At 42.7% G+C, this 14,238-nt stretch overlaps 1 protein-coding gene across 2 annotated transcripts in view; it reads right to left on the minus strand.

Annotated features, from left to right (window-relative positions):
* Positions 1–14,238, minus strand: part of PATJ (PATJ crumbs cell polarity complex component) — a 320,690-nt gene that overhangs the window by 192,293 nt on the left and 114,159 nt on the right. For both annotated transcript variants that reach the window (XM_044002310.1, XM_044002309.1), the window contains 3 exons: positions 11,964–12,173; positions 4,845–4,952; positions 1,465–1,860 (listed from right to left, as the gene is read on the minus strand). In XM_044002310.1, the coding sequence (XP_043858245.1) occupies positions 1,465–1,860; positions 4,845–4,952; positions 11,964–12,173 (714 nt within the window). The remainder of the gene's footprint in view (positions 1–1,464; positions 1,861–4,844; positions 4,953–11,963; positions 12,174–14,238) is intronic.

The raw sequence follows: 14,238 nt of genomic DNA on the forward strand, positions 1-14,238 counted from the left end.
ACCTGCTGCCTGACATTAGAGGAGTTTTAATCCACACTGATGTTCCCTGAAGCAAATTAACCTCCAAAAATCCCATGACCTATTCCTGCAAATCACCTTGGTCACACAGTGATCTCTCCATTACCCACAATGTTCCCCTTCCTTAATCAAAAGCTTTGACTACAACCTCCCATCATTCTAAGACTCCCTGTGCCTCATCCCTCCTCATCCCATTATATGCCCTCAGTGACACCTCCAATTCCGTCCACCTCTCAGGACTTTCTCAGACCTGGCCATGCCGTTGCTCTCCTGCTTCTCCAACTTCTGCCCTACACTTGGCCCACTGATAGCCACCCTCATCCTCTCCTGTGTCCCTCACTCTGTGGTCCAATCACCACTATTCTCTTGTCAAACCTCACACCTGGATTCTCCCCAACATCCTGCCTCCTAGACTTTAACTAGGAGATGCTGAACAGTGCTCACTGAGTACGCCCCAAATTCCTCTTACTTCAGCTGGGCCTCACTATAGTAAAACAATCCTTTGCTTCCTCTCTATTGATTCCCTCTCTCTGTCTTTGGAGGAGTCCAACCCCATCACGTGACAGATGAGGAAAATGACCTGACCTAGGTTATATAGTCTTCGGCAGAGCCCCGGTTGGAAATCTGCTGCGCTGCACTTTGGAGAGCATCAGGAAATCCACAAGTACTTATTAGTAATATTTGTTGCATTCCTGGCCAAGAACACAGGGCCTGGCACAGTGCAGTCTCTGAATGAATATTGTTTATTTGTTTATTCAATCATTTAGTCATTAAGTACCTGGTACTGCTAGGTAGGCTCTGGGCTAGACCCAAAGGAATACAAAAGGATAGTTCCTACCCCTATTCTTCTAGGGAGATGTCGTGGACAGATAAATAAATACAGGATATTTACAAAATAACGACCAAGCAGGTTACTAACGATTGGGGGGATCAGGAATGTCCTCCACAAAGAGGCAGCCCATGAGATGAGCCTTGGACGATGGAAGCATGAGCCTGAGGCCTTTGGGCAGACCCGTGCATGTCTGTCCTCAAATGACCGGTCCAACCAATCCCATACAAAGAGACTCATCATCACATTCGCCTCAGGGGACGTCTTTTCCAACCAAGAAAACTCTCCAACACCATCTGTCCGTCTGTTAAGTCGCCCAGGGTTCTCAGTCCGAGCTGCTGGAGGACAAGCCAATGCTGATGAAATTACAATCCATCAAGGGAAGAAATAACAGGACCAAAATGAACCGAAAATCCCTTGGCTTCCATCTAAAGATGTGTAATCTCCCATAAAGTATTAGCTAACTCTTACCAAGGGTCCCCAAGTACACTCTGACACCTCAAGAATGCTGTAATTTACAGGGAAAAGCACCAGAGAATAGTGGGTATTTTTCATTTACAGACCTTGTGAAGGAAAAGGAGAGAAAGAAGAGAACAGGAAATTTTAGGATTTCTCACCATTCCTTCATTGTTGTATCTGCTCTGTGGTATCTCCTGAGAACTTGGGTGCATCAAGGATCTGGGATCAGGAGCTTCATAGGTCCCTGGATGACTGAGCCACTGAGGGTCAAAATGGAAATCCTGACTCGGAGAGAGGGGAAGAGCCTTCTTGCCCAGTGATGAAGAATATAAATCCATGTTCTGAAAGATGTCCTGGAAGTCATACACATCATCTACAAGCATCTCTCTCTCCTCCCCCATTTCTGGTGCTCTAGGTTTCAGGAAAGCATGCATCTCCCATGACTCCTGAGTGGTGTTGTCGATTTCTTTTGAGTGTACATGGAATTTCCTTCCCAAGTCAAGGAAAGGCTCATCCACGACTTCTTCATGAAGGAAGGCTTCATCTCGGAACTCCTGCAGAGAAACACGGAAAAAAAGAACAACTGAGGATCTTAAGGCGGTATTTTACACGAGACCAGTTTTGGAATTTAAAAATCACCTGTTATTCCCCCACCCAAGCAGACCCTGCTGGCTTTTCCTATAACTGCCCACCAATATTTTGCACACACCCTCTGTGTACAGAACATCCTGCAGGGACATTGCATAGAAGTGCGTCATTTTGGCCAGCCCCTCACAGTGGGTTAGTAGCTGACATGCTTCCCACGAGGGTCACCAGCACTAAGAAAAATGTGCCCTGGGCAAGGTGAGTGGTTACTTACAAACCTCCATTATACATTAACTATCTTATGACCTCTAGATGGTTATATATTAACTATATATGACCAAAATGTATAATTTTTATTTTAACTGAATTACAAATGTTATAATAATCACGATCCTCAACATTTAAGACTAGACTATAAAAAAAAACTCTTCAAAATTGTAATGACCAAGCTTGGCCCCAAAAAAGGAGCATCCTCCCAACTTCTTTGCAGAAGTGAGCGGTGGACCACCGGAGTGGCACGCTAACATCAAATATGGGCATTTTTTGATATGTTAGTTGGTTTTTGGGAACTTCTTAATTCTTTTTTTTTTAAGTCTTTATTACAAGGGAAGGTTCTCTGCAAGAGGATTGGGGGAAAGAGACAGTGGTCCCGTGTGACAATTAGGTAAGACAATTAAACTCCCCAGGTCAGTTTCCCCCAGGATGAGATAGATTCTGAGGGCTCTTCCAGCTTCATTTCTATGACCAGGAGCCAATATTCTGTAACTAACTGGTTCTAGAGTGAGAGGTCCTGAGTTCAAATGGTACCTCTGATACCTGCTACCTAGAGGACCTTGGGCAAATCACTTAATGTCATTAGGCCTCATCTATAAAATGGATTCTATGGCTTCTGGGATCTCTCACATCTCAATATCTATCTTATGTTGTCTAAAGAGGCCACTGATTGATGAACTGACCAATCAATAGCCAATCCACAAATGAGCACTCATTAAGAACCTCCTATGGGCCACATGAGAGGCAGCATGGAATCAAAGCCAGGAAAACCTGGCCTGACATCCATCCTACTTTTGAACAATACAAGCTGTGTGACCCTAGACGAGTAACTTAGCCTCTCAGTGCACTAAGTACCTTGAATATGAGTTATAGAGAAGGTGCCAACCACTGCTCTGCCCAGCTGCCATTGGACAGAACACACTTAACTGTCCATGGTCCTGTTGGGCAGGATCCTGGGTTGGAGGGATCCATGGGACAATGGTTTTTTAACTATTACCACTCTCAGAAACCATTCAGGAAGTTAAAGAGAGGACAGAGCCTTGGTGTGAGGAGGGAATATGTCCACCAAATAAATTACAAACCCTCCAAGTGTACAACAACCACATTTGAGATTGCATTACATTGACCTAGGTACATGACTAATCTCTCTCTACTAGACTTCAAGCTTCTCAAGGACATTAAGCAAGATATGCTTCCTAATATTTAATAGCCGCAGTAATGGGTTCACATAGAAAGGCTCTCAGTTAACAGGTTCATGATGCTTTCCTCAAGCCCTGCCCCCAACTTAATAAGAAATTCCTTCTGAAGATGAATGGCATTTTCTATTATATCATTAATATGAAGAGGCCAGGGATAGGGGTTCAGGAAATGTTCTATACCAATTCTCTTCTTGCAAACAGCTAAACATAATTGCAACGAAACCTTAAAGACAAAGGAACGAAGAAGCAAGCCCTCCAAACCCACTGGCTTCATCAATGGATTAAGGAATCCAAAGGGTGCCAAAGGTTAAAGCTGTTTCTCCTCAAATGAGCAGGGACAAAGGATGGGGCCGTGGATGGCCAAAGCATAGAACCTTACCTCCGCCAGTGCTGGAGGAGATGCGACTGCAAAAGGGAAGGGAAGTTGTTTATAGGATCCCTGGCTCACATCAGGAAAGCATGTCAGGAATCACCAAGCCCAATCCCTTTATTTTATATTGGAAGAGACTGAGGCCCAGAAAGAAAAAGAGGTCTTAAATTCAGGTTAGGGATAGACTTCAGAGACCATATCTAGTCCCAACCTTTCATTTGACAGATGGGGAAACTGAGGCCCAGAAAGAAAAAGAGGTCTCAAATTCAGGCTAGGGATACACTTCAGAGACCATCTAGTCCCAACCTTTCATTTGACAGATGGGGAAACTGAGGCCCAGAAAGAAAAAGAGGTCTCAAATTCAGGCTAGGGATAGACTTCAGAGACCATCTAGTCCCAACTTTCATTTGACAGATGGGGAAACTGAGGCCCAGAGGGTGGATGGAAGCTGGCTGATGTCGTACAACATAAATGGTTGAATCTGGATTTGAATTCGTGTCCGGACTCCTAAGCATTATTCCTACCATATCAGGCTGCCTTCCTCTAAAGTCCATGACAAGGTAATCTCTAATAGAACCCTGAAAGGGGAGAGAGCCACAGTCTTTAAGACAACAGGGCATCCTAAAGGCAGGTGCAAATGCAAAAGATGTTGTACATTTGGCAACATGAGTATGCCGAGTTTGATGGGAAAATGGCTGTAAGACCATCCTCATTGTCACTCTCCTCATCACTAACATGCATGATGTGCTTCTTACGTGTGATCCCATTTGAATCATGAATATCTGGTTCTGAAAAACAAGATTATTTATGGGGTTGCCTAGTTACAGAATCTTTACATGGGGATTGGTAGGATGCAATTTCCTAAAAGGGAGGGCATATCTCCCTTTCGTTTTCATGTCCTCAGCATCTAACAGCACCTGCTATTTTTTCTTTTGCCAGACTTGTGATTTCATGGATATAGGCAACACCCAGATAAGAAAAACCTCCAACCAATAATGCATCTATGTAGGAATTGTGGGGGAAGAATCGATCAAGATGAAATTGCTTCCCTTGTAAGGCTCTGCCCAGCAAGAAACTGTCTATTGATACAAGAAACCAAGCTGCTCCCTACCGAGGGAGCTTCCAGGATCAGAGAGGAATCCGTTGTCTCCAAGGGTCCTGAGTGTCTGGGCATGTCTTCCACGACACTTGGTTGTGAGACCTCCTCATTACCTTCAACCTAGAAAGAAAGCAAGGAATGAGTGGGTGATTAAAAATAACAACAACAAAACAACCCAATGGTTTTTAAATGCCTTTGAGTAGAATCGGAACCTTCCCAGTAAGCAAAAGTACTTGGGATTTCTCAACAATGAAGCCTTCTGTTACTGTAAACACCAAAGAAAGGAGAATTTATGTCCCAAACAATAGAAGAGCCAGATGTATTAATTCTGCCCTCCCCCCCCCAAAAAAAATCACAGGACAAGGAATTAACATAAATAGTAAGACGAAATGATGTGAAAGCTTCCACCTATATTTGGGGAGAACGCATCAAAAAAAGAACCCGGAAATAGTTTTGGATATTTATCCTAGATGATTAAAAAAAAAAAAAGGTCCCAAATACAGCAAAATATGAATAGTGGTACTTTGTTTTGCAGAAATAAAATAACTGGAGACAAAGAATAAGCCCTTTGCAGAATGGCTAAACAAACAAGAGACGTAAACAGAATGGAGTAATAGTTGGTTGAAAGTAACAACGAGTGTGATAAATCAGAGAATCATAGAAAGACTCATATGAACTGATACTAAGTGAAGAAAATAGGGCCAAGAGAACAATACACACCAGAATTACAATAATGTAAATGGGAAAAAGCACAAAACAATCAAAAGAGAATGTTAAAAAGTTACAGGCAAAACTTGTAAGCCCACAGGTGGAATATTACATATACTGTCAGATAATTTTTCTCCATATTCATCAGTTTTGCTAACTGTTTTTCTCTCTCTTTTTTTTTTGGTTAAAATATTCCTTGTTCTTCTCTTTTTTCTTGTTAAAAAGATTTTCTTGTCATTTGAGACTTTTTTTTTGAGAGGGGAAAGGGGGAGGAACACAAGGGGAATTTTAGGTAATGTAAAAATAATATTGATAACATTTTTTTTTATAAAAGATATTTAATCAAGGGGGCAGCTAGGTGGTGTAGTAAATAAAACACCAACCCTGGATTCAGAAGGACCAGAGTACAAATCTGACCTCAGAAACTTGACACTTACTAGTTGTGTGACCCGTGGCAAGTCACTTAACCCTCATTGTGCCGCAAGAAACAAAAAAGCCCAAAAGCATGTTAAATCAACCCCCCAATTCATCTCTTAGAAAGTCCCTACTGTTAAGGGCTAAAATTCTAGCTAAACTGTCTAAAATATCTAATGAGTGGTCGCCAATAAATTATAAACTTTGGCAAGAGTTAGACTTTTAAGCATTTATTAAGGAGAATAAGAATTTGGTAAAGAGAGAGAAGGGCCTAGATTCCTATCTATTAAAGGGAGAGCACATTTCTAGCTCCGCTCTCCACCAGAGTCCAAAGGAAAGAGCCCCAGAGTCAGCGCCAGTCTCTTCCTTCCTCCTCCCACTAGTCCGCGTCACTTCCTCCCGCCAAAGAAAAGACTCCTGGTCTTGCCCTCAAAGACCTTCGCTTCATGGGCAGAACTCTTCTACAGTAAGTATCCAGCAGGTGGCATCATTCCAATCGTTACACTACCTTGATCTAACCAGTTCCACCATAATCAAAACAGCAAAATCTCAAACTCAGAAAGTCTCACAGAAAAGACAGCCTTGTATCCCCATAAGAATATCTTCCAGAACGTACCCAACAGGGCATCTGGCCACTGGCTGAAGACCCCCAATGAGAGGGAGCCCATCACCAGTCTGGGACAGCCCTCACTGTTAGGATGCTCTGCTCATATTAATATTAAGTCGATCGCTCTCTAACTCCTTGCTCCTGGTTCTGCCTTCTGGGGGCAAACCTAACAAGCTGAACAACTCTTTCACATGATTGCACCTTAAATATCTGAAGATAGCTATCATCTCCCTCCATCTCTGCCCTCTGGACTGAAACCCCAGAAAATCTTCCTTCTAGGCCATTACTTTAATTAAGCTTTTCTTAGCATCATCTCAAGACTTTTACCTCCTCATCACCCTCCTCTGTCCACTCTCCAGTTTGTAATTATGGTACCCTGTAATTAGGGGGGCTGACCCCAAGTGAGTACAAGAACACTGTTAGCACCTTCTTCTTGAATGCCTGATTCTCTAAAAGGAACCTAGGGTCACCTTAGCTTTCTAGACTTCTGTCTTGGAGGCAGCAAGATGGCCCTGTAGATAGAGTAGAACACGGAATCCAAACCATTCTGGAGAGCAATTTGGAATTATGCCCAAAGGGCGATAAAGCTGTGCATACCCTTTGACCCAGCAATACCACTTTTGGGTCTTTTCCCCAAAGAAATCATGGAAAGGGGAAAGGGACCCACATGTACAAAAATATTTATAGCTGCTCTTTACGTGGTGGCAAGGAATTGGAAGTTGAGGGGATGCCCATCAATTGGGGAATGGCTGGACAAGTTGTGGTACATGAATACAATGGAATACTACTGTGCTGTAAGAAATGATGATCAGGAAGAGTTCAGAGAAACCTGGAGGGTCTTGCATGGGCTGATGATGAGTGAGATGAGCAGAACCAGAAGAACATTGTACACAGTATCATCAACATTGAGTGTTGACCTACTGTGATGGACTATATTCTTCTCACCAATGCAATGGTACAGAAGAGTTCCAGGGAACTCATAATAGAAGAGGATCTCCAAATCCAGGGGAAAAAAAAAGAAGAAAGAACTGTGGAGTATAGATGCTGAATGAACCATACTATTTCTTTTGGTTTTGTTGCTGATGTTTTTCTATTTTGAGGTTTTTAGTCATTGCTCTGATTTTTCTCTTATAACATGACTAATGCAGAAATATGTTTAATGTTATTAAGTGTGTGTGTGTATATATATATATATAAAACCTATATCAGATTACCTGCTGTCTAGGGGAGGGGGGAGGGAGGGGAGGAAGGGAGAAAAATATGAAATTGGAAAGTTTGTATAAACAAAAGTTGAGAACTATCTTTACATGTAACGGAAAAAAAAATACTTTATTAATAATAAAAAAAAAAAGAACATGGAATCCAGAAGAAATTCCTGCCTCAGATACTTAATAGTGGGGGCCCTCTGGCTCTGTGGAACCCCTTTGGAGTGAGCCTTGGGAGCCCCCAACTTGGAAGACAAAGAAAGGACATTTTCCAGTCCCCACAATTGACATTCTCCTCTCTACTGCTCTGATTCTCTATCTCTGTTTCATGAGTAATGTGTGTCCTTCACCTCCTCAACTAGATGGTAAAGGCCAAGGGCTGAGCTCTGAGATCTCTGGTCACATTTCTTTTGTAATGTCTCCAAATCTGTGCGCAAGGAAGCATTGGCCAGAAGTTCCTGATTAAATGCAGGAAATGGGAATCTTTAAAACTATATATTTTTTAAATATAAAGGCCCCAGAGAAGACCCATTGTTGGCTGTAGCCAAGAGGCTTCTCACATCACAGCTTGTAAACAGCAGCTGGGCTAAAAGCACCGGGATGGGAGGAGAGTTCACTCAGCAGAAAAGAGTCACCACACTGACCTCTCCCCCAGTTCCCTTGCTGGTCTTCCCCTCCTGAGCCCACTGGAGGGCTTGGTCTCAAAAAGGGAAGCCTGGTGTGCTTCCATCCCACAGCTGGTCACACCTCCCTGCAGAGAACAGCTTGGGGCCCCATGGTTTATACAGTCACCCCTCTGCCAGAAGCAGCAGGTCTTCATCTTGCCTGGCTGAGGCCAATGCCTCAATGGTCTTTGTTTTTCTTTAAAACACTGTCTGAGACTCCCCTTCCAGTTCTGCCCTGGGCAGAAAAACCTATTAGGAAGGAGAACACAAATTCTAGAGTTTCCCAAGCATCCCCTCTTCAGGGACTTACGTGTCCAGGAATCTAGTCAAGCATTCCTGCCCCCCAACAAAGACCCAGGCCACAGAGAGGAGCTTGACCAATGAGAGGAAGAAGACTGCTTTTAAGGAAGGCCTTCGTTGTGTGTATGAATAAATATGTATTGATTGATTAGATCAACACCATCCCCTGGCCTGAAAGAACCTCTGGGAACATGCCTGGTACTTGACCCAAGGATTAAGCATCTCCTATGTGCCAAGTGCACTGGAAGTCCCTTTTGTGTTGGATATTTGATCTAGATTACCTATAAGCCTGCTGCTCCCTCCCCCATATTTGGGGCAAAGTCTTCATCTTCAAGAGAAGTTTGGACTTTTGGGAAACCATTTCTAAGCACTGGCTAGTGGATTCCTGGAGAGAGCCCAGGAGTGAAGATGGGAAGGGAAATGCTACTGTTGCCTAGGGCCATCTAGAGATGGATAACTTCCTTCTCCACGCATATGAGCACAGGATTGGTGCATAGATGGAGTGATTGAGGTCCTCTAGGCAGCTGGAAATGCAGGTCAGTTTCATGGAAGAGAGATCATAGCCAGAGACAAAGATCTCACAGCTGAAGCCATGAATGAAAGAAATGACCAAATGAAGAGAATGGGAAGAAGGGAAAAGGAGGGAGAGGAAGGGAAGGAAAAGGGGGTAGGTAGGCTGTTACAGGTAATGATGGTCCCACAGAAGAAAATAACGGAAAGAACAAAAGGGAAAGTTCAGTTTAAACAACAAAGATCCAAAACTGAGACACAGAAGGGCTAGACATAGAGGTAGAAGAAAATTGTGGGTTGTGTCCAAAGGCAAGGAAGAAGCAAGTATTCTTTAGGGAAAAGTTGAGTGTCAAATGCTGAAATAGTGAAGGAGGAAGAAAATTTTGGGGAAAAAAGCTAGTTTAAGTCATGGGGGAGGAGGAAAGGGAATAACACAGTGGCAGGCACTGTGTTAGGTACTGGAGTTGTAAAGACAAAGCAATGAAATAACTTGTATTCTAAAGGAGCAGCTATTCTCTCAGTATAGACAATACATGTAAAAGCGAACACAAAAATAAACCTACGGGAGGTAGAGAGGGATGGGCACGAGTTGTTCAAGGCATCAGAAAAGGCTTGTGAACAAGTCATATTGCCCAGAGTAGAACAGGAGCCCCTTGAAGGCAAACACTGCCTCATTTTTTAAGTTGTAAGCACCATGCCTGGCATATAGTTATCATTCAGTCATTTTTCCATCATGTCTAACTCTGTCACCCCATTTGGGGTTTTCTTGGCAGAAATACTGAAATGGTTTACCAATTCCTTCTCCATCTCATTTTACAGATGAGGAACTGAACCAAAGAGGATTAAGTGACCTGTCCAGGGTCCCATGACTAGTGTCTGAGGCTGAATCTGAACTCATGAAGATGAGTCTTCCTGATTCTAAGCCCAGTGCTCCATCCACCTCACCACCTAGGTGCCCCAGCATACATTAGCTATCTTAAAATGCTTGTTGACAGATTGTGTTGAGTAGTGAGAAAAGGAGGGGTATCAGATAGAGACAACTTTTTCAAGATATGTGGTAGTGAGGGAGAAGAGAAATATGGAGTGAGAGCTAAGGTCAAGGCAAGAGTTTGGTGTGTGTTTTTAAAGATTGGGAAGCATCAACACATTTATAATTAGATGGCAGGGAACTAGCAGAGAATGAGAGAATAGAAAATGAGAAAATTCATTCTAGCATCCCCATTCTTGGAGGGAACATAAAGCTAATGAAGAATAGCAACAGCCAGCACTGTATTGTTTTCAGGTTTGTGAAGTGCTTTATAAACATTCTCTTTGGATCCTCAACACAACTTTGGGAGGTGGGTGTTATTATTATGCCCATTTTACAGATGAGGAAATGGAAACTGAGAGATTAAGTGAGGTGCTCAAAGTCAGACAGCCAGTGTCTGGGTCATAAGGACTCCACGTCCAACCTTCTCTCTGCTGCACCCACCACCTAGCAGCCTCAAGATCAGTCTTTATGGTAGGTGGGAAGGTGGGTGACAAGGGACAGAAGTTTTTCATGTTAGAGGGTCGTCATATTTGTAAAGCAGTAAGCTGAATCATCTGCTAAAGATGTTGAAATTAGGAATGAACATAAAGCTAAGTGGAGAAACAAAAAAAATTGGGATGATCACTGTAGAAGATGAAATTAGGGAGATGAAAAGGGCAGAGCTGAAACACTACTGAACACCTGCAGGAGCCCTAGTGAGAATAATGAACTACAGTACTAAAGAGATATGGAAAGCTTGGATGGATCTTAGCACATCCTGAATGAGCTATAAGTCATCCCCTTCCTCTCAAGAGAAGGAAGTGAAGCCAGTGATCCTGATGGAGAAATTGCCTGAAAAGACAATGTATGGCTAGGTGAACACTGGACTTGGGGGTCAGACAGCCAGGGTTCGAGTCCTAGATGATATGTTCTAGTGGTGTGACTTTGGGCAAATTTCTATGTCTCTGAACTTAACAATAAAATCAGGGTAAAAAAGATGGAAAGAAGGGGGCATCTAGGTGTCACAGTGGATAAAGCACCGACCTTGGATTCAGGAGGACCCGAGTTAAAATCTGGCCTCAGATACTTGACACTTACTGGCTGTGTGACCCTGGGAAAGTCACTTAACCTTCATGGCCCCACCAAAAAATAAAAAAATAAACATCAATGAAAAAAGATGGAAAGAGGGACAGCTAGGTAGCACAGTGGATAGAGCACTGGCCCAGGAGTCAGGAGGACTTGAGTTCAAATCCGGCCTCAGACACTTACCACTTACTGCCTGTGTGACCCTGGGCAAGTCACTTAACCCCAATTGCCTCACCAAAAATAAAAACAACAGCAACAACAACAAAAAAAACCCCAAAATGATGGAAAGAATTGTGCAAGACATAAATCACTAAGAGGCAACATGATACAGTAGGATACATTCACAGATAGAAGAAGCATCTTGGAGGCCAGCTCATTTCTCAAGCCAATGCTCGTCCTCCTGCCAGCTATTTACTCTCTCCCCTCCTTGGTGTAGATGTATAATTGTCAGCATATCTGAACAGCAGCCATGTGTCCTTTCCCTTATTCAATGCACATAAATGCAGTTCACATCTTTCAGTGAACACCACAGCTTCCTCTGAATCCAAAACAAGAGCTCGACACAAACACAGACCAGCTGTCAAAAGGAACCTGACCAGGAGTCCAGCAATAAAGCATGATCCTTACCACCAAGGGCTTGCAGATACCCAGGGTCACTCTACCAGGTGGCAGAGACTTCAGCACTTCCACAGCTTCGGTGAGCGTGACATTCTCCAGGGAACAATCGTTGACAAAGACCAAGCGATCACCGGGCAATAATTCCCTACCCCGTTCAGCTTCACTATTGGCTACCAGGGAGCGGATCACAATCACAGTCCGGGTCGGGTCTAAAGGGTCCTGAAAAGAGAGTCAGGGAAGAAAAATGTGAGTATCACCTTGGCATTCACCAATTCAAAACAAACAAGTAATCGCTAGATGCTGGGTGCCACGCTGGCGCTGGGCATACAAAGATAAAAATGAAACTGGTTCTGCCTTCAAAGAGCTTTCATCCTACCAATAAGTTATTACAAATAAACAAAGTCACTTAGACCTTTCCTTGATAAATGCCAGAAGAAAGAAACATGGACTATGGTGAGGAAGTCCACAGCTTCACAGAGTTTTTCTACCAGCAACAGTGCCTGCAAGATACATCAATAAACAATGAGGATTTTTAGGCATCAGCTCTGCATCAGGCGCTGTGCTAACAATGGAGATATAAAAAGAGGCAAAAGATAGTCCCTGTCCTCAAGGAGCTTATTGTCTAAGAGGAGAGATAATAGATAATAAAATGCATATAAAGTAAGTTATATGAGAGATAAATAGGAAAAATAACAGGAAATTAGGAATTAGGCACTGGAAAAAAGGAAGACAGTAGGTGGAACATAGGAGGGAGAATGGTCCAGCTATGAGGGACAACCAAACAAAATGCCAAGTCTAGAGATGGAGTGCCTTGTTTGTGGATGAGCAAAGAGATCAGTGTTACTGGCTCACTGAGTATGTGATAGAGATTAAGGTGTAAGAAGAGAGGAAAGGTAGGAAGGGCTACATTATGAAGAGCTTTGAATGTCAAACAGAACCATGGGCAATAGGGAGCCATTGGAGTTATTGAGGAGGGGAATGTCATCCCATGATTCTGTGAACCCTGAAGATGGGAAATATAACTGCAAGGTAATATTCTCTTAAGAGCACAGGATACAGAACCAAAAGACCTGCATTCAAGTCTTGACACTATTAGTCCCTAGATAAATAATCCTGGACAAGTTGATTGACCTTCTAAGTATTGGTTTCTTTCTTTTTTTTTTTTTAGTGAGGCAATTGGGGTCAAGTGATTTGCCCAGGGTCACACAGCCAGTATTGGTTTCTTAAGAAATGAAATGGGAATAACCAGAGAAGGGACTTGCCCTAGGTCACAGAGATGGTAAGTACTATCTGATAATTATCAGAAGTGGGATTTGAACCCAGGATATCTAACCTCAGAGTCAGAAGACACCGGTTCAAGTTTTGGCACCGCTAGTCACTAGATATATAAGTTGGATAAATGGATTGACTTTTCTAAGCCTTGGTTTCTCACATGATAAAATGGGAATGTTACCAGGGAAGTGACTTGCCCTACGTCACGCAGATAGTAGATATCAGAAGCCTCTGATTTCAGAGCAAGGATCCTTTCCACTACCACTTTTCCAAAGAGAAGTAATAAATGGAAATGCACCAAATACACATGATGAGATTTAGTTGAACATACAAAAATACAATATACAATATAGTGTGCTAACTGAGGGCATCAGAAAGGGCCTTTTAAAGGGGAAGAGGAATGAGTTGAGTCCAAGCAAAAACAAGGCATCTTAGATAAGCCTACAAATACTGATGCTTATTTTGTCTGTCAGTTGTTTCAGAAAAATTTCCTGGCAAATCTAAGGAGAGGGGGAAATGCCACTTCCCTCCCTTCTTTTTGGAGGTGGGGATCTAGGGGTCTGAAATATAGCATATACTATCCAACTCTGATGTTTTCATTGGTTGGGGGGGATGTGCTTTTCCCCCCCCTCTTTCTTTTTTTATTCTTTCTTTTTTTGTTGTTTTTGTTTTGGGGTTTTGGGCTTTTTGCAGGGCAGTGAGGGTTAAGTGACTTGCCCAGGGTCACACAGCTAAGTGTCAAGTGTCTGAGGCTGGATTTGAACTCAGTCCTCCTGAATCCAAAGCCAGTGCTTTATCCACTGTGCGATCTAGCTGCCCCCTTTTTATTCTTTCTTAAAGAGTATGTATGACTCACTTGATAGGGATGGAGAAGAGAGATATCCAGAAATGAAAGGAAACTTAAAAGTAAGAATAATCACTATAAATGTTAAAATAATATGTGACAAAGAATACATAAGCAAACACATAATACAAATATGCATACAAAAATACAATATACATACAAAGAAAA

The sequence above is a fragment of the Dromiciops gliroides genome, chromosome 4, assembly GCF_019393635.1.
Source record: "Dromiciops gliroides isolate mDroGli1 chromosome 4, mDroGli1.pri, whole genome shotgun sequence".
NCBI classification, from domain to species: Eukaryota; Metazoa; Chordata; class Mammalia; order Microbiotheria; family Microbiotheriidae; genus Dromiciops; species Dromiciops gliroides.